General features: G+C 47.6%; 1 protein-coding gene across 1 annotated transcript in view; it reads left to right on the forward strand.

Annotated features, from left to right (window-relative positions):
- Galm (galactose mutarotase) overlaps positions 1–26,739 on the forward strand; it is a 60,478-nt gene that overhangs the window by 13,222 nt on the left and 20,517 nt on the right. The window contains exons 3-4 of the mRNA XM_052746346.1: positions 2,817–3,023; positions 8,209–8,290. Of these exons, the coding sequence (XP_052602306.1) occupies positions 2,817–3,023; positions 8,209–8,290 (289 nt within the window). The remainder of the gene's footprint in view (positions 1–2,816; positions 3,024–8,208; positions 8,291–26,739) is intronic.

Below are 26,739 nucleotides of genomic sequence, written 5' to 3' on the forward strand. Positions count from 1 at the left end.
ACTGAGCCAATTCTCCAACCCCTAGGCTTTCTATTTTGAATGCCTTGAAAGTTCACCAATTCTGAGAGTTAACTAGGGTGTCATCTGACCTCAGTGAATTTGTTCTCAATATAGCTGCTTTCACTGCGGGACTACATTGAGAGACCCTGTTTAAAAGAAGAAAAAAGAGAATACTTGATGCTGTTCAAGATGATCCAAGTTCAGTTCACAGAATTGCATCAGGTGGCTCATTAACTCCAGCTCCATGAGATCTGACACTGTCTTCTGGGCTCCACAGGCACATTTATATACCCGACACAAGCACACATACATTTTTAAAACTTAAATTTTTTCTTTGCTTGCTTTTTGTTTTGTTGTTTTGAGACAGCATTTCTCTGTGTAACCCTGTCCATCCTGGAACTTACTTTGTAGACCAGGCTGGCCTCGAACTCAAGAGAGTCGCCTGCTGGGATTAAAGGCATGCACCACCGTAGCCTGACAATAGATATTTTTTAAATGTAAATTTAAGCAGCACATTTACTGAAATCAAAATGCGGAATAGCATGGGCAGCTAGACTTGAGTTTGTATCCTAGCTCTGGCACTCAGTACATGTTTGATTTTAAGCAAGATTCCCTGCTCACCTCCCTTTAAATCGTGAAATATTCTAGGGTTCTCTTCTGTCCTCAACGTGGGAGGTAGAAGCAGGCAACCTGACTCCATACTGGGTTAACAAAATACTGAGATAACAAAATTAGTTGGCGCTGTAAGAAATGGTCAGGGCTCAACTGTTGACCTACACCTGGTTGAACCAAATCCTTTACTTAAGGTGGCTTATGCAGAATAGATAAGCAACCAAGGAACATTCAGCAAATTGAAGTTCTTTTACTTCAGCCCTTTACCAGTGATCCCAAAGTCCATAGGAATGAGACTCTGGCCAGTTCATTCTGATATTTGTAGGACGAGGGGGCGGGCACACGCTCTGGCTGGAGTTCACTCTTGCTGTCCGGGTAACCTGCAGTGAACAGTTTATCCATTTGAGGAGTCTCTTTTTCTTTAAAAAAAAAAAAATGACACATGTAACAGGCTTCCTTTTTCCCCTGAACTTCAGTTCTCCCATCCTTGGATAACGGTGCCTCCTATAAACCTCCTCTGAGACGATGAGATGGCCCCTGTGAAGCTGCTAGCCAGGTATAGCTCTTTAATGGGCACTTGGTAAATGTTGGTCTTCCCAGTACTAGATACACGGGCTTAGGACTCCTGGGCAAAGCTGAGAGGCTCCACTGTGAATCCACGATTCCTGTCTCTGTTTGCAAAAGCGCTTTTGGAGAACTTCTCCGTAGTTCTTACTGTTCTTAGAATCTTAGAATAAGAAAGCCTTCAAGATAACTTTTTCAGTATCTTTATTTTAGGGAAAGGTTGTTGCCCAAAGCCACACCCTGAGCTAGGGACACCCTAGTCCCTAAACCGGGACTCCTAACTTTTGGGATGCAACTCTTGCAAATGGAATAAGCATGATAGCTATTTGCTTTAAACCCTGCCCAGGGAGCATGGCCAACCTCAGAGTATTTAGAATAAATATTTACAGAGGCACTGGGGGAGTAGCTCAGTGGGAGAGCACTTGCCTAGCATGTACAAGGCCCTGGGTTCCAATACCAACACCAAAATGATGATGATGATGATGATGATGATGATGATGATGATAATAATAATAATAATAAAATGTCTATGTATAGTACCCCAATAGAAAGGGGTTGATTACATTTTTTGTTTTTGAAGATCGTATCTCATGCAGTCCAGGCTGGTCTTGAACTCCCTAAGAGCTGAAGATGACCTTGAACTCTTGATCCTCTTGCCTCTGCCTACCAAATGTTGAGGTTATAGTCATGCATTACTGTAGCTGGAAATTTTCCTGTGTCCCTCCTGGTCCACAGCAGCTTGTAAAATAATCACTCAGAGGCTTAATATGAATTATAAACTATTTGTCCTATGGCTCAGGTTTCTTGTTAACTAGCTCTTTCATCTTAAATCAACCCATTTCTAATCATCTATGTTTTGCCACGTTGCCATGGCATTACCGGGTCTGTTGACATGTTGCTCCTTGGGCGGTGGGCTGGTGTCCCCTGACTCCGCCCGTCTCTCTGTCTCTTTGCTTGGATTTCTCGCCTGGCTATAACCTGTCTTTCCATAGGCCAAAGCAGCTTCTTTATTAACCAATGGTAGCAACGCATATTCACAGCATACGGAAAGACCATCCCAGGGCATATCACCATGCCAGGATTTGTGTGGTTCTAGAAACTGGACCCAGGGTTTCATGCATGCTGGGCAAGCACTCTGCCAGCTGAGCTACATTCCTGGCCCCAAGGTCTTATACTTGTCAGACTGGAACTCTAAGATCGAAATACACGTCAAAGCCAGGCAATGTGGCACACGCCTTTAGCCCCAGCACTCGGGTGGCAGAGGCAGGCTTGTCTCTGAGTTTGAGGCCAGCCTGGTCTATAGAGCAAGTTCCGGATATCCAGGACTGGAGGGGGGGGGGGGTGGATCAAAAGAAAAACAAACAAATAAACAAAGAAAAACAGACACATAAATACATAAATATAAAGTTAGGAGAAGAACGTGTAGGAAATGCAAGTAGATAAAGAGGAAAATGTTTTCCCCCAAAAGCCATCTTCCTGTATAAAACCGTTTTAGGTGAGTAAAGTTCCAGGCTATTATTCAGGAGCCTTTATTTCTGCATAATTGGCTCCCTTTCTAGACTCTGTGCTCTTTAAATATTGAAATGTGGCATTTCCGTGGGGCCTGGAGTGACCAAGCAACTCTGAACACTTCTTCCTAGGTCCTCTGGACCCCTCAGGTGTTGTCCAACGGCGTCCAGTTCTCTCGAGTCAGCCCGGATGGTGAGGAAGGCTACCCTGGAGAGTTGAAAGTCTGGGTGACATATACCCTGGATGGTGGGGAGCTTGTCATCAATTACAGAGCACAGGCCAGCCAGACCACACCGGTTAATCTGACCAACCATTCTTATTTCAACCTAGCAGGCCAGGTAAGCGAACTGACTTTTCTCTCCTGCTGTAACCCAGAATCCCGGAAGGATGACCAAGGGATGTGGCTGGAGAGACCAGCCCATCAGGGAGATGAACTCATGCCCTTGGTGATGAAAATGATCCTAGCGGAGTGTCTGGCTTTAAAGAGATGCTCAGTAGGATGGAAGTCATAGAGGAAGAGCAAGTGAATATGTCATCCTGTCAAGGGAAGTAGCTATTTCTCTGTGATGCAGACAAGTGGCTGGTTATTTCAAGAATTCCCTTTCATCTCGTTGCATGTATGCACCTCGACTCCCCTCATACTTCTGCTTCCCCCCCCCACAGAGTACTCCCATCTGAGGTGACTCCCTTAAACGTTGAAAATGAGCCTGTTCACCCCAGCCCCTTTAAATGTACCACAGGTACTGTGTGGTCCTCCAGCTTCTCCCAGGGCTGCTGGTGGTCATTCTTGCCCTGCGCAGTGCAGTTGGATAGGGCCCTGGGCTTGAATTTAGAAGACCTGGAGTTTTAGATAACTAGACATGTTCTCCATTTCATAATAGAAGCTAACTGTGTTCTATCAGCCACGCCCAAAGCACTTTGTGAAGTTGTTGATGGAAACATTGAAACCGACCTAATAGCAGGACCCTTTATAACATCTGAGAAGGCAGGCGGATCTCTGTGAGTTCAAGGCCAGCCTGGTCTACAGAGCGAAATCCAGGACAGCCAGAGCAACACAGTAAAACCCTGTCTCGAAAAAACCAAAATAAAAATAAAATAAGTAACTAAATAGAATGACATCTGAGAGTTGTGTCGACTCACTGACAGCCCCTTCCCTCATCAGCAAGCCTCTGTAAGCCAAGCCATCTCCTGCTAATAGTTTTAGCCGGTTGAGGAGGCTGTCCCACGATTCATTGTGGAGCCAGACTGTAGATTCTCTCTATGACTTCCTCATCGGAAGAAGTCAGCTTATCTAATCACTAGAATCACTTTGGCGTGATGTTCTGCAAACTGGTGGCCGTGACCAACTGGCGATATCATCCATTTCTGCCCTTTTTTTTTTCTTTTTCAAGACAGGGTTTCTCTGTGTAGCTTTGCGCCTTATCCTGGAACTCATTCTGTATCCCAGGTTGGCCTCGAACTCACAGAGATCCACCTGCCTCTGCCTCCTGAGTGCTGGGATTAAAGGCGTGCACCACCACCGCACGGCTGCTGCCCTTTGTTTGGATGCTGATTGCTGGTGGTGCTGATTTGCTCTTTCCTGCAATAGCAGCTAGCTGGTTCTTACAGAAAACCCAAAGTTCGTAACAGCGAAGATGACCCTTCCTCACCTGTTTTTGTTTTGTTTTCAGGGAGGGTTTCATTTTGTAGCCCAGGCTGGCCTGGAACTCATAGCAATCCTCCTGCCTCAGTCTCTCCAGTGCTGGGGCTGCAGGGTGAGCTACCACACCCATCTTCTAAATTTAGTCAACAGAATTTTCTAGTTGGAGGCTGAGCTTTAGGTTACTACCTTTCAGTTTCAATGTTGGGGTCCTCAGGTGGGAGTGGGAGATCATGTTTTTCAAAGAATGGAAAAGGTATATAGGTTGCAGGTGGTTTTTGCCTTTTATCTTTCTGTCCTAGCCTATGCCTACTGCAAAACTCAAGGAACATTTTGTTGTTATTGTTTGGTTGTTTTTTGTTTTTTGTTTTTTTTTTTTTTTGGTTTGGTTTGGTATGGTTTTTTGAGACACTATTTCTCTGTGTAGCTCTGGCTGTCCTGGATCTCGCTCTGTAGACCAGGCTGGCCTCGAACTCACAGAGATTGGCCTGTCTCTGCCTCCTGAGTGCTGGGATTAAAGGCGTGCGCCACCACTGCCCGGCCGGGAACATGTTTTGTTATTGAAACTTTACCTGTAGAGCTATGAAAGCACACCATAGAGGTTTGAGACGGACGGTAAGCAGTGTGGTTCTGCTACGTCTAGATAGATGTGCCCACAAGGATCCATCTTCTTCCATTTGTCCGTTTTCCTTCGGTCTTAGTTACGTTTTACTACTGTAATGAGACACCATGACCAAGGCAACTTATAGAAGAAAGAGTCGATTTGGGGGGCCAGTTTCAGAAGGTGAGTCCATGACCATCATGACTGGGAGCATGGCAACAGGCAGGCAGGCATGGCACTAACCCACAAGCATGAAGCTCAGAGAGAGAGCTACCTGGGAATGGCATGGGCTTTTGACACCTCAAAGGCCACCCCCAGTGACATGCCTCCTCCATCAAGGCCACACCTCCTAATCCTTCTCAAACAGTTCCACCAACTGGGAACCAAGTACTGAAATACATGAGCCTATGGGGACCATCCTCGTTCAAACCATCACACCTTCCTTGGTCTTTGGGCTTTTGTCTTCAAACTTGTCCCTCTCATAGTCACAGAATGGCTGCTGTAGCTCCAGGAGTCTCATCCTCATATGCTCATCTCCAGAGGTAACACGGGACTTCTCCCTTTTCCAAGAACAAACAGGACATTGTTCAGAAACACCCCCACAGGCTTTGTCTCATATTTCATCAGCTAAACGTGTGACCCACACTCTTACCTAACCCAGTCGCCGGAAAGGAGATTAAAACAACAATTGCCTTTGGAGGCTGTGGGGGGGGGGGGGGGGGGCGCTCCCCTTCCCTGGAGTCGCTGTAGCTTTTGGGTGGAAATCTCTCGTCTGTCCCCTCCTGGAAGACAGTAGTCATGGCAATGCATAAGCAGGTCGTTAGGGCCTGTGTCAATCATAACGGACTGTGTGTGTCAACGGTGTGGTTACAGCAAGCAACAGTCAAGGGAAATTACCAGAATAAAAAAACACGAGGCTCAGAGAGGGGCCTCAAGGTCTGTGTGGGACCCAGTGTTTCGTGCCAGGTTTTCACCGGCCTGGAGAGGAAGTGTGTCTGACAGTAATCTTCCACCGACGCAGACCACTACATTTTCCAGACCAGAAGACACAGAAACTGCATTTGCTTCTTCAGTGCAGAAATGCCTGGGCTGTTCAGAGAGCGGGCTCCCGATACACATCGCCGCTCCTCGCCCTTCCTGATATCTCATACGTACCTGTGTATTTGGTGTTTGGTTTTCATGTTGGTTTATTTTCTCCCTGCCTTAGTGCTTGAAACATTTTTTTTTTTCTTCTTTTGAAAGAAGAAACGGTCAAGGAAATTCCTCCGCAGCTTTGTTCTACTGTGAAAGCCCTGGAAACAAGCCTCATGTGTATCTACGGGAGAGTTGTGTAACGCCCAACAATACCAGAGCTGCAGCACAAAGGACCAAATCCCTGGTCCAATGGCTTGGACACACTCAGGAGCCTTGTGTTGTGAAGTAGAGGGGAGACACCGGAGAATATCTACTGTGGGCTGCCATTTATGTGAAATGCCAGAGCAGAAGCGATCAATCTGTAGCCATAGGAACCAGAACAGCGTTCTGGTTATAAGTGGGTATTTATCTCTCACCAAGGAATGGCAGCAAGCAGGCAGGTTCCTGGAGGAGGAGAGTGAAGACCCAAATGCAGGTTGGGCTGGGAGACTAGAGAGTGGTCATCTCCACCAGGTTTCCCTCACTGGATGATGTTGGCAGGGTTGTGTCTTTCAAAACTCACGTGCGGGGGAAGATGGAGGAGGCATGGGCCTGGCTCTTATGCTTTAGGAAGGACTCTGCCTCCTAGATAGGCTATTGCTCCTAACCGAGTGTCACCCACGCGTCTACCCAACCTTCCACGCTAACTCGGCGCCAGAGCCTCCAGGTAGTGTAATGAAACCCATTTCTGCTGTTTAGACACAGCCTTCCATGTCTCTGAACTTTGGCCTCTCGTCTCAGGATGACTCATCTGAGCAGCCCGAGTCTTTCTGACGCTAAGATCAATGTCCACCCAGCCCCTGCTCGCCTACCTAGACCCTGGCTTCTGCAGAGCTTCGCTCAGGGTTTCTCAGAACTGCCCCTGACGTCTGGGGTGAGACAGTTCTTCGCGGCAGTGGGGGCTTCTGTGAAGTTAGCATGCTTGACCTCTTCCGGTTTAGAAAGCAGCAGCCCTACGTGTCCAGACATTGCAGATGTCCCTCTGAGGGCAAAAATCACGCCTAGCTAAGAAACCTCGGCTTACTGATTTTTGAACAATCGTGAAGTGAAAGCTCCCACGTGGCTGCTCTTCCCCCTTTCTGTTGTGTGGCTTTAAGATACTGAAAATAAGAAATCATGCTTATATGTTTTCATATGTAAAAGTAATTTCCAATTTACAAACAGCATACCCCTTGACTAAACTGTACTTCAGAAGGACCCTGGGAAAAGTGAGGTGTCTCCCAGTTTTCTTCCAAAACAAGTGATGTTCCAGAAGACTTTGTGACTTCCCTGGGGACACCCAGAGAGAGCCAGAACCGGATCAACCCTGGGCCTTCTGACCACTGACCTGGGCTTCCTAGACCAGGCTTTGGTTCTCCCCTGAAAAAAAAGTTCTCAGAAGCAGGGGCTGCAGTTCTGACTTCTGTTGCATGACAGGGAATGTGTCCTGTGGGTGGGAGCTAACAGGTGGCCTTAAACTTGTCAGGGGCTATATGGAGGCGCCGCCTACCTACCCTTAAGTGATCTTATTAATCATGGTGACCAGTCAACTGTCAATGCTTTTTTAAATAATTTGTTTATTTGTATTTTATGTACATTGGTGTTCTGCCTGCATGTATGTCTGTGTGAGGGTGTCGGATCCCCTGGAACAGGAGTTACAGGCAGTTGTGAACTGCCATGTGGGTACTGAGCATTGAAACCAGGTCCTTCGGAAGAACAATCAGTGCTCTTAACCACTGAGCCATCTCTCCAGCCCCAATTGTAGACATTTTTGCAAAAGTTATAATGTGAATATGTAAAATAAAACCCAGTAGCCGGATTTGGTGGTTTTTCGAGACAGGGTTTCTCTCTGTCGCTTTGGAGTCTGTCCTGGAACTTGCTCTGTAGACCAGGCTAGCTCTGCCTCCCAAGTGCTGGGATTAAAGGCATTTGCTACCACTGCCCGGTGTGGCTAACACTTAATCCCAGCACTCAGAAAGCAGAGGCAGGTGGATTTCTGTGAGTTCGAGGCCACCCTAGTCTACATAGCGAGTTCCAGGACAGCAGGACTACACAGAGAGATCCTGTCTCAACCCCCACCCCCACAAAAGACCCAAGCAGTACATTTTTTTCTTTCTCTTTTCTTTCCCAGGGCTCCCCAAATATATATGACCATGAAGTCACCATTGCAGCCGACGCCTATTTGCCTGTGGATGACACCCTGATTCCTACAGGTCAGTGAATTTAAACTATTATGTCATGTAGAACCATGGATCACAGCCAAAGAAAGGTCGCTACTGTAAACCATTACCGTGTTCACCTTTACTAGGTGAGTCCTAGTAAAAGTGGTAGTTTAGTTAACTAGCATACTGATGTCAGTCTTTCCAGTTTGGATTTTTGCATCCTGTTTATACAGATGTCAATAATAAGGGAAGTAGATGAAAGATATAACACAGATGTACTATTTTATCACATTCCTGTAAATCTGAAATTATTTCAAAAATGCAAAGTGAAAAAATTATATGAGAAATGACTTTACCTGTCTTATACTAGGAAAGGGTTTTCTTTTAGTGTTCAGTCTTTTTGACAGCGGATTTGTGTTGACTGTTGCAAATGTAAAGTTTTGACAGGGTACTGGGTATGGTGGCTGTCTTAGTTACTGTTCTATTGCTGTCAGGAGACACCATGGCCAAGGCAACTTATTTTTTGTTTGTTTGTTTGTTTGTTTATTTTTGAGTAAAACCAAAACTTATTTTAAGCCACAGTCATCCTAGGGTCCCCCCTGCCATACAGCCTCCCTGGTTCTGTGGGTTGCAGTCTGATTGTTCTTTGCTTTATATCTAGAATCCACTTATGAGTGAGTACATACCATGTACTCACTTCTGGGTTTGGGTTACCTCACTCAGGATGATATTTTCTAGTTCCATCCATTTGCCTGCAAATTTCATGCTGTCACTGTTTTTCTCTGCTGAGTAGTACTCCATTGTGTATATGTAGCACATTTTCTTTATCCATTCTTCAGTTGACGGGCATCTAGGTTGTTTCCAGGTTCTGGCTATTACGAATAGTACTGCTATGAACATAGTTGAGCATGTTTCTTTGTGGTATGATTGAGCATTCCTTGGATACAATGATCAAAAACACTAATGACAGTCAATGTTGGAGAGGATGCGGAGCAAAGGGAACACTCCTCCACTGTTGGTGGGAATGCAAACTTGTATAACCACTGTGGAAATCAGTATGGCGGTTTCTCAGAAAATTGGGAATCAATCTACCTCAAGACCCAGTCATACCACTCTTGGGCATATACCCAAGGCAACTTATGAGAAGCGTTTAATTGAAGCTTGCTTAGAGTTTCAGAGAGTTAGTCTGTGACCATCATGATAGGGTGATGGGGAGTGTATCAGCAGGTAGGCATGGTGCTGGAACAGGGAGAGAGAGAGAGAGAGAGAGACAGACAGACAGACAGACAGACAGAGATTGGGCCTCACATGGGCTTTGGAAACCTCAAAGCCCACCCTCTGTGACACACCTTCTCCAACAAGGGCACACCTCCTAATCCTTCCTAACCAGTTCCACTGACTAGGGACCAAGCCTTCAAAGCTATGAGTCTATGGGGGTCATTCTCATTCAGCCCACTAAAGGGAGGGGAGAGGCCAGTGAGATGGCTTAGTGAGTAAAGGTTCTTACTGTGCAAGCCTGACCTGAGTTTGATCTCTGGAACCCATATAAACATAAAAGGAGAGCTCTGATTCCACAAAGTGGTCCTCTGACCTTCACACACAGGCCATGGTACACTCATCTGTACACATGTCATATACACACATACCTAAACAATAATAGTTAATATTTTTTACAAAGGAAAAAAGGTAAGTATATGGGCCTACATACTGAACAGCCTCAACAGCGGGAATTAAACTTTCATAAATACAGTGGCTGGAAAATTAATTGGAGGTAGTACATGGGGCACGCACATTTGATCTCAGCGCTCAGAAGGCAGGGGCAGGTAGATCTCTGTGTGTTGCAGGCCAGCCAGGCCAATGGAGTGAGACTCCCTCTCACACTCAAAAACAAGCAAACACACAAACAACCCAAAACCTAACTCAGGGAAAATGCTTGCAGAACATCCACCATGTAGCCTTGTGGATGGGGTCCACTCTTTTCTTTTTCTGAACTTTGAAAAATACAGCTTTTTATTTGCCTCCTCTCTGTCTCTGTCTCTCTCTCTGTCTCTTTCTCTCTGTCTCTTTCTCTTTGTCTCTGTCTGTCTCTGTCTCTCTGTCTGTCTCTGTCTCTCTGTCTCTCTCTGTCTCTCTCTCTGTCTCTCTGTCTCTGTCTGTCTCTCTCTCTCTCTGTCTCTCTCTCTGTCTCTCTGTCTCTCTCTCTCTCTCTGTCTCTCTCTCTCTCTCTCTGTCTCCTCCAGAAACTGGTCAAAGCCTAAACATGGTTTCTCTGGCACTCTGGGCATTTTCACCCTTTCTCTGAAACGCCTTGCTTCTGCCAAGCAGCTGTGTGCCAGCCTCCATGGAGGAGGACATGGCTTTCTCGAATCCTCTTCCCCATCTCCCTCTTCCCGGCAGCTGCCCTACGTTACAGCTTGCCCGCCCTATTTTTCTCTCAAACTTGAATAAAACAGTCCCCAAGTTTTTTTTTTTTTTTTTAATGGAATAATAAGAAGTTAAAATAAATGGACTAAAATTTTTGGCATCTCAGCTTTGAATATTTTCCTGGTTGCTGAGCCGGATTTAAAGGCTTTTCTGTCTTGTCTCACTCACATGTGTCGTCTCCTGATACTTATGTGACTCAACAGAGGAGCAGGAATAAGCCGGCCCCTCTTGTCCTAGATGCAGAATTATTGCATTAAATCCTAGTACTGGCTTCTGTTTGTGACTGATAAGGGAGAAGGTAAGCTTATAAATGCTGCTCATGAAATAGACATGTCTACCTGTGTGCATTTATGAATCTTCTTATACCATCCTGGTGGGTTTGAATCTAATGAGAATCACGGGAGTCCACATCTGGCATCTGAAATGTGTTGTGATTGTGAGGGGGCAGAACACAGTGCATCCTACCTTGGAGTATAGCGAAATGCATAAAAGTCTCCTTTGCCTCAATTCCGCCCCGCAAATGCCATTACGGTGAGATTCTCCATCTTGTACGAGTATTGAAAACTTGTTGAGTGAAAGCTAAAAGTTTCAAACTCTGGTAGCAGGAGACCTGGCCCAGTCTTCACTTGGTTCTGTTTGTGTCGTCGTGAAACCTGAACTGTCCCGGGACTGTGTAGAAAGCTGCCTCTGTCCCGCCTCCCCACCCCACTCCCACCCCATCCCCGCGCCACCACCCCCACCCCCCCACCCCTCCCACCCCACCCCCACCCCCGCAGTGCTGGGATCGGACAGCACATCACCACGCCCAACTCTCATCTCGTTCTTGTCCAGGATAAAGGCCTTCCATGTTTGAGTAATGTTTTAACAGTTCACCGCACAGATTCCCATTTCCTCACACAGATTCCCATTTCCTCTTTTACAAATAGACAGCTTAAGATAAGCTTCATCCACTTCAAGACAGTGTCTCATAAAAGGGGCGGAGGTGGGGAGCCGGGCTGGAGAAATGGTTCAGCTGTTAAGAGTGTATACTGTTATTCCAGAGGACTGGAGTTCAGTTCCCAGCACCCACAGTGGGTGGCTCCCAACACTAAACCCCAGCTCCAGAGAATCCAAAGCCCCTAGTCTCCACTGGCACCCACACTCGTGTGCACTTACCCCATGACTAACAATAAGATAAAAATACTTTTAAGAAAATTAGAATACCTATATAAAGTATCCATATTTTCATTTTTCTAAGTTAGAAGACCTGTACAGCACAGTTTGGAATAATAAAACAAATCTCTTTTTATTTTATTTTTTTTATTTTGGTTTTTCGAGACAGGGTTTCTCTGTGTAGCTTTGGAGCCTATTCTGGAACTCACTCTGTAGACTAGACTAGGCTGCCCTAGAACTCACAGAGATCCACCTGCCTCTGCCTCCTGAATGCTGGGATTAAAGGCGTGCGCCACCACAGCCCGGCCTACCAAATCTCTTTTTTAAAAAAACAAATTGGGAATGTCTATGTTAAGCACTTGTGCCTGTGTGACTGTGGGGCTCCATCCCAGGACCCTGTATGGATACCACAATCCTCATTGCTTAAGTCCCCTGTATAAAATGGCACAGTGTTTACAAGTACCCTGCCTACATCCTCCCTTATATCTTGTTCTTACTTGTTTGGTTTGAGATAGAATATCACACTGTAGTCCTTGCCAGGCTGGAACCCACAATGGCCTTGAATTAACAATCCTCCTGCATCAGCTTCCTGGGTGCTGGGACCAGGTGTTTATCACCATGCCCAGACTCCCTCTCTGGTTGTTGACATCATCTCTAGATTACGTGGCACATACCGCACATATTTCAGATGTGAATAGCTGTTGTACTGTGCTATTTAAGAAGAATTAAAAGAGAAGTCTGTACATGTCCAGTACCGAAGTAATATTTTTTTTCCTAAATAGTTTAGCTCTTCGAGGGGTTGAATCCACAACTGTGGTATTTATAGATGTAAGGACCAACTGTATCTTAATGAAAACTGCTTTTAAAAAACCTAATTTGAATAATAATGAACAGAGATAAATACATTTTTCAAAACAAGAAGCCGGGCGGTGGTGGCGCACACCTTTAGTTCCATCACTCGGGAGGCAGAACCAGGCGCATCTCTGTGAGTTCGAGGCCAGCCTGGTCTACAGAGCGAGATCCAGGACAGGCACCAAAACATACATGGAGAAACCCAGTCTTGAAAAAACAAAACAAAACAAAAAACAAAAGAAACCAAAAAAATACCTAGTTATTATTTATAATCACCATTCTTTCATATAAGATTGTGTGTGTGTGTGTGTGTGTGTGTCTGTGTGTCTGTGTGTCTGTGTGTATTCTAGGAATTGAACTCAAAGACCTCATGCAAGCTTGGCCAGCATAATCCTACTGAGCTACATCCCCAAACCAAGAAAAAAAACAAAACAAAAAACTTTAATACCACAGAAGTGGGAAATCTTGAATTTCAAAACAAAGAACATTTTAGCTTTAAATTTTTTATTATGTTTTATTGATTTATTGTGGGGGGGTGTGCCATGGTGGGGGTGAGGAGGTCAGAGGATAATTTTCAGGTTTGTCCTTCCACCCTATGAGTCCTGGGGACTGAACTCAGGTCGTCAGGCATGGAGGGAGGTACTTTTACTGGCCAGCTAACTCGCTAGCCCAACACTTCACTTTTTAAAGAACTATGATAGCAGATTATCCCAGCGACCCTCAGTTTTCTGTGTACTGATGAGACAGTTATTAGAAGCTAACAACAGGATGTCGGTAATCGGTCTAGAAGGCCACTTGTGGCCCTTCCTTTCTGTGGCTCTGGGAAGGTGCAAGCGGGCAACCACTGGTCCACCTCTCTTGCAGTCCATTAGGACGCCAGCCGAGCTCATGAAAGATTCATGGTTCTCTGCCTCCCATCTATCTATCCATTTGCTCACCAGCCCTGGATGCTGCCACTGTTCACAGAAGCTTTTCCAAAAGTGGGTGCTAACCACTACTCTGTATCTCAGTGGTGGAAGAACCCATATGCCTGGCCCAGTTTCTATCAAAAACAGGTCTTTAGGAGCCCAAGACTTCCTCTGGCTTTCATAGATTTGTTTCTGTGCACCAGTGTTTGCCTGTTTCTATGTGGTTTCTTATTTAGCAGATGTAGAAACTGGACAAGAGTTTCAGTAACTTGTTTGGATGTGATTTGTGTCCCCGGAAGACTCATATGCTGGAAGCTTGGTCACCGGGTGGCAGGGTTTATGAGGTGGGGCCTTAGTACAAGGCCGTGGTGCGCTATACTTAGAAGGAATTTATGCCCGGCTCAGAGTTAAGTAAGTTCTCGTGGAAACGGGTTGTTATGAAGGGAGACCACCTCATGCATGTGGCCTCCTTAATGTGACCATTTCTCCACTTTGTTGTGATATAGCTGAGGTTCACTCACCAGAAGCCAAACAAATGTGGCCCTGTCATCTTGGACTTTCTTTTTTCAATTTTTAGATTGTACGTGCATGGGTGTTTTGCCTGTGTGTTTGTGCACTGTTTGCATGCACAGCCATGGAGGCCAGAAGAAGGTATCAGATCCCCAGGAAGTGGAGTTATAAATGGTTGTAGTTCACCATCTGAGTGCTAGAAATCAAATCCTGATCCTCTGGAAGATCAGCCAGTGCTCTGATGGCTGAGTCATGTCTCCAGCCCCAGAAACATTTGAATGTATGTGTCTTAGTAGAGTTTCTACTGCTGTGAAAAGATACCAAGACCACAGCAACTCTTATAAAGGGAAAACATTTAATTGGGGTGGTTTACAGTTCAAAGGTTCAGTCCGTTATCATCATGGTGGGAAATGGTGGCATGCAGGAAGACATGGTGATGGAGAAGGAGCTAAGAGTTATACATCTTGATTCTCAGGCAACAGGAAGTGAATTGAGACACTGGGTGTGGCTTATGCATATATGATACCTCAAAGCCCCCCTCCACGGTGACACCAACAAGATCACTCCTACACCAAGGCCACACCTCCTTATAGTGCCACTCCCTTTGGGGGCCATTTTCTTTCAAACCACCACATTTAGGGAGATCTCTGTTTCCGTCATTGTAAAGGAAATAGGCCAAGCACCAAGAACTCTTTAGCTGGTAACCAAGCATGTCTGAAAAAGTGTCTTGGGCAGAAGAACCTGTAAGTGGGCTGGAGGTTGGGGAGATGTTAGGCAGTATTTAACCAGGAAGTTTTTGTTGTTGTTTTTTGTTTTTTGTTTCTTTTCGAGACAGGGTTTCTCTGTGTAGCTTTGCGCCTTTCCTGGAACTCGCTTTGGAGACCAGGCTGGCCTCGAACTCACAGAGATCCGCCTGCCTCTGCCTCCCGAGTGCTGGGATTAAAGGCATGCGCCACCACGCCCGGCTTAACCAGGAAGTTTTTATCTGGCCATGCATTCCTTGAATTTTGTGGGTTTGTCCTAGGTGTCTAATTATAATTTCTTTTTTTTTTTTTCCAAAGATTTTTAAATGTGTGTGTGTGTGTGTGTGTGTGTATGTGTGCTCTCAGAGACCAGAAGAAGGTGTTAGATCTCCTGGAACTAGAGTCACAGGTGGTTGTGAGCTGCCTGTTGGTGGTGGGAACTGACCGAGGGTCTTCTGGAAGGGCAAGCAAGGGCTCTTGACCTGGGCCCGTCTCTGTAGCCTTTAATCACGTCTACAGCTTCAGTTGCTCAGCCTCAGGTTGTCTCTCAGTGGGTTCTGCAGGGCCCTGTCCAACATGCAGTATTTCCGAGACAGTTCCCACCACAGCCCTTCCCTTTTTTGTGGCTAGTAGTTTATACTTACGTTTATATTTTAACTCCTTATTTTTGATCTGTAAAACTGTTTTGAGGGGAGACGCTTGATGGTGATGCAGATCTAAACTTTGGGGGTGTTTTTCACTCCGGTTAGATATAGTAAACAGTTTTTCAGGTCATGGGAAAACTTACGTCTGAGACAGTAGCACTTTTTATTTTACTGTAACTGTAGCACTATGGCTAGGCTGCGACCTTTCCCTTTCCCTGTGTGTTCAGGGAGGGGTCAAGTCCTGGTCTCTGTATGTTTCCTGCTTCCTCGATGACTGCTGTTGGATAGAAAGGGACTATGGTGTCCAGGGAGCTAAAGAAATGAACAGAATGAAACGACTCCCTGTTACACTTCAAGCTCCCGTGTAAACCTTTACCCCAGGCACCCTTGGGCCCCCATTTTACTCCCTCTGGCAATTATAGGGGACATAAAAAAATGTCTTCAACCCTTTGGGCCAATAAAGGATAGAAGACAACAGACTGTGGGTCTGGTTTCTCCATTCTCTCCTTTGTCCCGTCTCCTACGTGAAGAGGCTGTCCTTCTTCCCAGGTCTCTGCACACCAGGGACATGGGCAGCCTTCACTGGGGCCTGACACAATGGGCAAGTCACCCTTGCTTTCTCCGAAGGAAATCCCCTCCAGCGCTGGCGGTTTCTTTTTCTTTTTCTTTCTTTCTTTTTTCTTTTTCTATCTTTGTTTTTGTTTTTCGAGACAGGGTTTCTCTGTCTAGCCCTGGCCGTCCTGGAACTCACTCTGTAGCCCAGGCTGGCCTCGAACTCACAGAGATCCACCTGCCTCTGCCTCCCGAGTGCTGGGATTAAAGGCGTGCGCCACCACCGCCCTGTGCCCTGGCGGTTTCTAACACAAACAATATCCCTTCTGTGTTCGCTGGTCAGCTGGAAGACTCTGGCATCTTTATCCTTCCACCTGAAAACAAACAAATGAAAAGCCAGGTGGAGTGGTGTGCTCTGGAGTTCCCGCTTCTTGGGAGGCTGAGGCAGGAGGATCACCTGAACCCAAGAGTTCAAGATCAGCCTAGGCAAACACAGACCCCGTGTCAAAAGAAAACAAGAAAAAAGGAAGAAAAGAACGTACGTTAAATGAGACAAAAGTTTTGTATAAAACCCATTGCCTAGCTGCCAAAGCTACTCGGATGACATTCTCGGCACTTCTGAGCTCACCGGGACCTCTCTTGCACCTTGGCAGGCTGCCCTGGCGGAAGGCCTCTGTGAGGCCGAGAGCTCCGTCTCAACCCACAGCTCTGGTTTCAGCGGAGCTCTCAGCCACTGAGATCAATCGATTGCCTATCGGCCATTAGCTTTGTTTCTCCAGAGCAACTGTTTTTAGCTACTTAAAGCAAACAAACCCCAGACCCTTGCTGCTCATGAAACATTGACTCTTAGTCGGATGTTGCAAGCCTGCTTGCATTGGGGCATCTTGGGTCCTCCTGAGAGTATTTGTGAATTGTAGTCAGATCTAGCCCTGAAATGAAACTCCTAGAGGCCATTTACAAGAAAGGACAGATAATATAACAATGGCAAGAATAGAGAAAACTCTAGTATCAGATGGATCTTTTTCTTTTTTTCATGTTTGTGTGTGTGTGATGTGCATACATGTGTGTATTGGTGTTCGTGTGTGTGTGTGTGTGTGTGTGTGTGTGTGTGTGTGTGTGTGTGTGTGTGTACATGCACACATGTGCATGTGGAAGCCTTAAATTGTCGCCTGGAATCTTCCTCCACCTCTCCTCTACCTTATTTTTTGATGCACAGTCGCTCAGACAGACCCAGAGCTCACAGATTCGGCCAGTCTCCCTAGCCAGCTTTCTCAGAGGCTCCTCTGTCCCCTCCGTCCAAGGCTGGGATTACAGGGAAGCCACCTCCTCTGCCCAGCATTTACATGTGTCTCAGAGTCCAAACTGAGCCGTGTCCCTGACTCCAGTACCTGAATCTTGTTCGGTGGTCGGCTTCAGGGCCTGATTCTAGGGCCCTGTACCCCAGCAGTAAGAGAAAGCCGGGACCCTCCCTACTCAGGTAGCATGCCAGTGAGCTGTTAGCACAAGAGAGTCTAACCCAGTGAGGAATTCGCTCCCAGACTTGTAAATCCTGCATTCCACCCTTGCGCAGCATGGAGGGGACAAGAGGCAAGCTGTCCAGCAAAGACATCACCGTGTACAGCTGTGTCTGGTTTTGCCATGATGTATATAAGGAATTAGAAAGCAGAAGCAAATGCTTTAGCCGGCTCATCTGCTTCTTACAGTAACAATTGTTTTTTAAATGTTACAAATCCCTTTCCTTGAGAAAATATACCTCTTAATTTTTAATTTTTTTTTACCCAGTCTGCTCTGTCCCCACCCCATCTGCGTTCACCTGCTCTTCTTACCACCACGTGTTTTTGAAAGCTCTTTGTAAAAATCACATGAAAGCAGCCCTATTTTGACCAAATTAGACTTCTGGCCGGAAAGACTTACCACCACAAGGCTGTCGAGGGAGGTCCAGCAAGACGTGTCGATTTTATTTCAGCCTCTCCATTCAACCTACAGTCCCGTCGATGATCTTACTTCTCGAGGGTGGGTCTGTGTTTCCTCCAAAGAGATAACAAATTCCAAGGTTGCCTCTTGTTTCCAAGATGCTGCAGGTGAAGACTGGCTTTCGAGTGCTGGCACGTGGGTTTTAATCTTTCTGGCAAGTGCTGGCAGGTGGGTTTTAGTCTTTCTGGAGTTCTCACAGAAAATTCCCCAAGTCTTTACATAACCTAAAATAATGCCTGAGGTATTTATTTCAATCATCCACGGAGACATTTCTCTTGCCTCCCCCATGTCCCTAGTCACTGGTCCTGCTGGTTTTTAGCTGCTGGTATTCCTCAAGTCTGTCCCTTTAAGTCTTTCACATCGGTTACACAACTCCATCTTCGTCAGTATTCTCCTGGTTTTTAAGTGACTTTTTTTTTTTTAATCTGATCAGTTCCTGACTTACATTATGGGCACATAAATTTTGACCGATAAATGAATGGACAAGTGAATCTAGATGATTATTCTCTCACTGAAAAATGAAACCTTAAAGGTTTATTCTCCTTCTGGTTCCTAAATGCACCTAAAATGAAAATCTTACGGCGATAGTTACTCTTTTGAAATATCTTTGTAGGGTCTGGGCAGTGGCTGGGTCAGGAGATTGCTTGGCTAGCGTGTGTGAAAGTTCTGAGTTCGTGCCAGCACTGCATAAACTGGGCGTCGTGGTACACACCTCTAATCCTAGCACTCGGGAGGTGTAGGCAGGGCAACTGTAAGTTCTCGGTCACGCTTGACTACCTAGGAAGTTTGAGGTTAACCTGAGCTATTTGACGCTTCATTTCAAAACAGACAGCCCCCCCGACCCCCCCACCCCCTACACACACACCCTTTTTACACTGCTACCCAGCCAGACACTAGCTGCTTCCCAGGGACTCTCTTGCCATGCCTTGCTCACACCCCAACAGTCTCTGAACGTCCCCCACCCCCATCCTACGGGGGGCTGTAAATACCCACCTTGCCTCATAAACCCCCTCTCACCCTTCAAGACTCACACTTTCTTTTTGCCTGTCCTTCTCGACCTTCTCCAAAGCAGCTTTGTTTCCTGTGCGTGGCTTTGGTCATGTCTGGCACCACGAAGACCCCTCTCTCTGTTCGTCCACAGCTGAAGAAGTTCCACAGACGTCCATCTATCAGGATAGTTGTATAGCCAGAGAAGGGCTTGATGTCTTTGGTTTACAGCTAGAAAAACTAACCTAGGGCTGGTGAGATGGTGCCACAGATAAAAGACACCCGCCACCAGGATTCCACCTGGAGAAACCAGCTCCTACAGTTGTCCTCTGATGGCCACATGTAGGCTGTGGCACATGTGTGCACTCACATGTGTGCACACATACACAAAGACACACACAAAATAAAACGTTAAAATCAATATAATAAAATGAATTTATACATTTAAGACAGGGGGCCGGGCGGTGGTGGTGCACGCCTTTAATCCCAGCACTTGGGAGGCAGAGCCAGGTGGATCTCTGTGAGTTGGAGGCCAGCCTGGTCTACAAAGTGAGTTCCAGGAAAGGCGCAAAGCTATGCAGAGAAACCCTGTCTCAAAAAACACAAAAACAAAACATTTAAGACAGGGGCTTACTGGGCAGCCCCTCACTAAATATATATATCAAGCTGGCTTCAAACTTAGAAAAATTTTCCTGCTCCTGCCTCCTGAGTACTGGGATCAAAGGTGTGTGCCACCATACCCGGCTTAAAAAAAAAAAAAAAACTAAAAGAAGAAAATCTAATCAATGCTAAATACAAAAATGAAACCAACTCAGAAATGATCTGTATGTCCTAGAACAGCTGCTTTTCCCCCCAAAGCTCTCCACACTAGCCCCCTTGCAGCTGGTGTTGGTTTGTTTGTTTTGAGCCAGGCTGTCCTGGAACTCACTCTGTAGACCAGGCTGGCCTTGAATTTAGAGATCCACCTGCCTCTGCCTCCTGAGTGCGGGGATCAGCTTTTGCCACCACACCCGGCTCCTTGCCGTGTTATAAACAGTGTGTTAACACAGCATGGTGTGAGGACTGGGATTCAGAAAAGCAGGTTCTGTCCCCACTGGCCACGCCCTAGAGAACGCCGGTCCTTCTCAACCCAATACGGAAAGTCAGAAGAGTTGAACTGTGGCATCCTGTCCCAGTTCTAAAACTCTGACCCAAAGACCACGTGGAATGTTAGCCAAGATGTCCCTGACTCATAGCCTTGTGTCTAGAAATCTGATGAAAGAACTTAATGGAGATCCAACAGCTCCCGAGAGCCTGAGGCAGATGCCGTGTGAGCTGGCCAAGCCATCTGGGTCTGCACAGGGGTTTTCTTGTCGTCCGCCCCCTTCTCTCTCTGTCTCTCTCTGTGTCTGTCTGTCTCTCTCTCTCTCTCTCTCTCTCTCTCTCTCTCTCTCTCTCTCTCTCGGTAGTAACAGTCTGTGGCTGCCTTTCTGGATGGTTGTGCACGTAAAGGTAACCATCGCGTCTGAGAGAAGCAATAGTGTTTTCCTGTTGAGGAATCTCAGGCTGGGTTGGGCGTTTTGTTCCATTTTGCCCTGATCATCACAGCTGCACTTCCTGAAGGGAGCTGGAAGGTGAGCTGGGGAGGAAGGGGGCATACCAAGGAAAAGCCATGTCCCCAGATTCCACCAGAGAAGCAGTAGCAGTGAAGGGCCTGGAGTAGCTGGCTACTGTTTCTGCCTGATCTGATGCATGAAATGGCCGGCTCGGGTCTGGCTTCAGGCCTGGGCCCTCAGACACAGAGGATGAGCCGGCAAGCACACTGGTCCACTCTGCAAGTAGAAACAGAGGACCGTGTGTCAGCTGCTGCCCTCAGCCCCGCAGGTCTAGAGACAAGCCCCTCCAGCCCCAGGCCCGTCTCCGTTCCTTTTCCCAGTTTCCATCTCCAGGTGATACAGAGTATCTACTGTGTGCCAGGCACTGTGTCTGTCCGGGGGGAGTAATACTAAACCAACTGGGTAAGTTCTGCCTACACTGGGAACACAGAGCAGAGTCCATAGCACAGGCTCTGTTCTCATGAAGGGAAGCTACAAAGTACAGTTGAGGCTGGGGAGATGGCTCAGAGGCTAAGAGCACTGGCTGTTCTTCCAGAGGACTCAGGTTCGATCCCCGGCACCCAGCAGCTAACAACCAGCTGTAACTCTAGTTCCAGGAGATCTATTTATTGCCCCTTTCTGGCCTCTGCAGGCACGGTACCAGCCTATGGTTCACAGACATACAAGCAGGCGGGGGAAAAAAAAAACCCATACACACCAAGTAAAACTGAAATATAGGTGAGAGTGGCCTTAAAGCCGGGCTTGGTGGTACACATCTGTAACCCCAGCCCTCTGGAGGCTGAGGCAGGAGGACTGGGGCACGTTTGATACATAGTGAGTTCAAGGGTGGCTCCAGATACATAGCAGAGGCTTATATCTAAATTAAATGAATAAGAAGGCTGGCAAGAATGGGTAAAGGCACTTATCACCAAGCCTGATGACCTGGGTTCGAGCCCTGGAACCCACACGGTGGAAGGAGAGACGTGACTCTGGAAAGTTATCCACATGCTCACTGTGGCACACGTGTGTCCACACTCATACACATGACACACACACACACACACACACACTAAAAAGAAAGGAAGGAAGAGAGGGAGGGAGGGAGGGAGGGAGGGAGGAAGTGGGGAGGGAGGGAGGATAGACACTCAAAGATTGGGCCCATGGCATTAGAACTGCTTGTCCTAGGACAGGTCCAACAGCAAGCAAGGAGGTCACTGCAGGTTCCCCGGGGACTCTCCTGCTGGCACTGATGCTTCCCAAGCGACCCATTTCTGAGGCCCTCTCCACAAAGCGAGCCCAGGAACAGCTCCGTGAGCCTGCAGAATAACTCCCCGAGCTACTTGTGTTCCCTGCTAGGAAACACGCCACCCACCGCTACAAGATTGGCAGACACGAGCCAGCCTGCTGGAAATTTGGCAGGAAGATCGCTCAGACGTGAGCACGCGGCCGGGCTCCATGGGATTCCTGTGAAACTTGCGGGCTCCCATCAAGTCCGTTTGTCACAGTGGGAGTTATTTGCCAGAGTTCAGAGCCCTACCCTTTGGAGATCTGACTTATCACTCATGGCTCTGCCTCCCCCGGGTCCAACAAGGGTCCGTAGAGCTTCTTAGGGTCTTTCTACTCCAAAGAGGCTGAGGATAACAGGGCTTTGAATAATACATCAGAGGCTGCCTCCAGTGAGTTCCCAGAGCAATCTTGAGTTCAGCTCATACAGTGCTCACTGACTTCCACACTACATGAGGCTTGACCATACCTAGAGAGAGAATGGAACACTGGAGAAGCCATGGAGAAGCTCCCGGGGAGGGGGAGAATCTAACAGGGCCTTGAGTAGTGATGGAGATATTTAGGAGATAAAATCAGGAGGCTGGGGTTGGGGAACATGGCTCAGTTGAGTGCTTTCGGACTTGAGTTCCATCTCCAGAACCCATATAAAAAAACTAGATGCCTTAGAGAGCATGCCTATAATCCCTGCACTGAAGAGGTAGAGACAACAGGACCCCTGGAGCACTCTGGCCAGCCAGCCCAGCCAAATCTGCAGGCCAGTGAGAGACGTCAGTCTCAAAAACCAAGATGGATGGCGCCCGAGGAACACCACCTGAGACTGTTCCTCCAGTGGCCCCTGGGCAGCAGAGATGAAGATATTAAATAGTGATTAAGTGGTGGGTGGAGGAAGAGGGTTTCAAGGACAGAGGACAAGCTGAGAGAGGAGCTAAGAGTGTGATGGATTAGCCTTGGAAATCTGTGCGATGAAGGTGCCTGCAGGGCATCCGGGGCAGGGCAGGTACCAAAGCAGTCGAGCAGATGTTGGGAAAGAAGGGAGGGTCGGAGGTACAGGATATGCACCTGCCCTTACCTTGTGGGTTCCCGGGAGGAAACAGACTGAGGAGAGCAGCCGTGGGAGATCCAAACTCAAGGGGGCCCAAGGAAACCACCAGCAGTGTGTTAGGTATGAGAAAGACCCGTGCAAAGGGTGCCAGGAAGACGGCCAGGTGGGGAGCAGAGAAAAAAGGGCGTCGTTGCTAGCCCCACTGAACAGCGCGAGCGGGGCAGAAAGTCTTGTTTGTGAACCTGGAGAAATGACAGGAAGTGAAGAGAGAGTGTGGGCCTGGGAGTGGTTCTCAGCTATGGCGACTTGAAAGCAGAATCCCGGGCCTCATCCCCGAGATTCTGCTTCGTTCGTTTTGCTGCAAGCCTGTCCGTCTTCAACAACAGCCTGGGTGAGAAATGGAAGAGGCAGGGAAGAGGAGAGAGGGCGCCAGTGAGGTCCGGTTGTAATCAAGAGAGAATGACAAGTAAAATGGTTCTGAGAGAACTCAGGGAATCCGGCTGATGGAGACCGAGACCCTGAATTCGTGAGGCCTCAGTCGGGGCTTCGGTGAACTTTTTCCTGGTTCTCTCAGAAGTCAGGACAAAGGACCCACGGTTAGGGTTTTGTCAGATGAAAGGGCAGGAGGTCAGAGTTCAAGACAGGTCAATGAAGGTCACTCCGCCCAGACCACAGACAAAGTCTTTCATAAGTACTGAAGAGTGTGAAGGATTGGAAGAACGCACAGTTAAGAAAATATGGTAACGCCAGGGGCCTGGCAGCCTCTGGAGAAGATGAGACCCATCAGGGACCTCAAGCCTGCGGCAGAGCCGGGAGGTCTGGAGGCCACAGCTGGGCAGAGGGCAACTTGAGGGTGAACTTCTTCCTGTAACGGCAAATCCCCGCGTGCAGTGCCGGCCCGACGGGGATCTAAGATGGAAAAACACGGCCGTGGAAATGCCTTCTGTGGGGTTAGCCGTGAAAAATTGCCTCCTCACCTGAAAGTGACCTGCAGCTCGGCTTAGCTGTTCCTGCCGTGGACGGCACGTCCTATCTGGAAGCCATACCCTCCTCCCCCGCTGCAAGTCGTAGTTACAATTCAGAAAGTACTCAGTGGAGTGGAAAGGGGTGGGGGCGGGCGGACCCCACCACCCACACAGCGGCGGAACGAAGAAGCCACAGACACATCTAGACGGCCTAGGAAAGTGCCGGCCAGCTTTGAGGTTGCGCGAATCTGTGAAAACCGTACCCAAAATGCCGCCCTTGCAGAAAAATCCCAAGGTGCTTTAACTCGGGCCAACTGCTGGAATGAAGTAAAAATTCCCACCCGGGGTGTTACTTTCCATTATCATTCTCTTTATGTTGTTTCCTAAAATAATAACGGCCATTCTGGAGATGGTTTACCGAGATAGCTTAACTAGGTAACAGACGAGTGAGTGTACCTCTGTGCCCACGAGCCCCGTTCCTGCAAGGCCTCCTCACGCAAATCTCTCTGACTGTTCCCAACCCGGCTCGCTGAAGACCTAAGACATAATTGCAGCAGCTGGGCTTCGGAGCACAACAGCTGGGCCGTCCCCATGGAGACCAGACTCCAGCCCCGAGTGCTTCCTGTGGCTCCAGCTTCCTTTTTTTTTTTTTTTTTTTCAACCATTGTGCAGCAGCCCATCTGAGCCCAGGTCTGTGCTTGTCAGCTTCGGTGTGCAAACCCATCACTGGGGAGCTTATTAAAATACAGATTCTGCCTCCATGTTCGCCAGTCGGGCTACGGGGTCCGTGACTCTCACAAGCCCCTCGGTGAGGCATGGGCTGGTGGTGGTCCTTGGGTCTCGCTTCAAGCGGCGATCGGCCAGGGCCTCTACAAAGCCCCCACTAGCCTCCTGAAGCCTGTGTTGCCTTTTTCAGTGGGGCACCATTTTTTCCCTCGGGTTGCCCTCCGCAGCCCCTCTGCGGTCTCCAGTGGCCCTTATCCCTGTATCCCCTCCCTCCTCCAGCGTTCCATTCCTGGCCTCTGGGCTCTCTCTGTCGTCAAACTTGGGTTTTCCAGATCACTCTTCGGCAAGTTGCGTTCCGCCTGTGGTCTCCTTGGATAAGACAAGCTGAAAGTCGTATTAAAAACCAATGGCTGAGAGTCCCTCGGATCTCTGTGAGTTCGAGGCCAGCCTGGTCTATAGATTGAGTTCCAGGACAGCCAGAGCTACACGGAAAAACTCTGTCACAAAAAAACCAAAAAAGGGAAAACAAAACAAAACAAAAGGCTGAGGATGAGGCTCAGTTGGTAGAGGCCCTGTCTGGCACGTATGAGGGAGGCCTGGGGTCCATCCTCAGAATAAAACCGTTGTGGTGGCCACACCTGTCATCTCAACACTTGAGTAGTAGAGGCAGGAGGATCAGAAGAAGTTCAAAGTCATCTCAGTTATATAACAAGTTCAAGGTGTGTGGGGCTCTGTCTCAAAATAAAAAGTTTTAAAAGAAAAAAATAACCACATATCACAGAGTATTCCCAAAATCAACAACCAGCTTCACTGTTTGTGCCGCATGGGTGTGACAAAAATCTTGGGGTGTCCTAATTGGAAATCGTCACCTATTTGTGGGTCCCGCATCTGGATCCCAGAGCTGAACAGCAACGAGGTGCCCCTGGGATAGACTGCTGCTCACTGTCCACCCTGGGCCAACACATCAGAAAGGCCTTTCTTTTCTTTTTTTCTTTTTTGTTTTGTTTTGTTCTTCCAGACAGGGCTTCTCTGTGTGGTTTTGGTGCCTTTCATGGATCTCGCTCTGTAGACCAGGCTGGCCTTGAACTCACAGAGATCCATCCGCCTGCCTCTGCCTCCCAAGTGCTGGGATTAAAAGTGTGTGCCACCACCACCCGGCCCACTTTGAATTTTTTTTTTTTTTTTGAGGTAACAGCTCAGTATGTAACACAGCCTGTCTTGAACTCAAATTTATCAACCTCCTGCCTCAGATTCCTGAGTTCAGGGCTTATAAATATATATCTTCTCAAGGTGGGGATGGTGCACACCTTTAATCCCAGCAGGCAGACGATTGTCTTGTCTCCAAGTACCAAAATAAATAAATAAACAAATAATTTCAAGGTGGTGAGCTGGCTCAGTGATTAAGAGCACTTGTTGCTTTTGCAGAAGACCCAGGTTTGGTTTCCAATACCCACATGATGGCTTATAGCCACCTGTAACTCCAGTTCCAGGGGATCTGACACCTCTTTTTACCTCCAGTGGTACCAGGCACCCGTGTGGTACATACATATTTGTACAAGGAAAGTACTTACAAAGTAAATAAAAATCTTTTAAAAAAAATTTTTAAATGATGGTTCAGTCTAGACCAATCATTCTGTGGAGTCCGATTTCCAAACAGGTGAACAGGATGCTCCAGGGAGGTGATGTCACCGTTATTGGTGATCAGCGACTTCTGATACCCACCAAAATCCAGGGGTGGACGCTTGGCCTCTGCAGCTGCGTTTTGGAGGTTGTCGTTAGGAGCGAGCCCTGCTTTTTTGCGTGCTTCCTTCCCCTACTATTTCTGATTTGCTCACACTGAGTCAAGCATCTCTGACTTCATGGGTTTGTCGTATGTGCCTGCCAGAAAGTGGGGGGATTGTAAATGAGGCAGAAGGAGGCCCCGGTGTGGCACCTGGATCCTTTTGCTGCACTGCTGTGAGTGGAAATCAGCCAGTATACTCCTCGTGACTGGTGATGTACCTGCAGCATGCCACCCGTGAATTTTGGCTTGCAGTCAGGGGAAGGAAGCATGCTCTGTGATGCTTCGCAGTATAAGGCTAGAACCTTCTGTGTGTGCATATGCACATTTACTGAGAGAGAGAGAGAGAAAGTCTATAGCTCTCAGGATTCTCCAGGGAACTC

This window comes from Peromyscus californicus, unplaced genomic scaffold, assembly GCF_007827085.1.
Source record: "Peromyscus californicus insignis strain IS unplaced genomic scaffold, ASM782708v3 Scaffold_1__1_contigs__length_55948999, whole genome shotgun sequence".
In the NCBI taxonomy this organism is placed as follows: domain Eukaryota; kingdom Metazoa; phylum Chordata; class Mammalia; order Rodentia; family Cricetidae; genus Peromyscus; species Peromyscus californicus.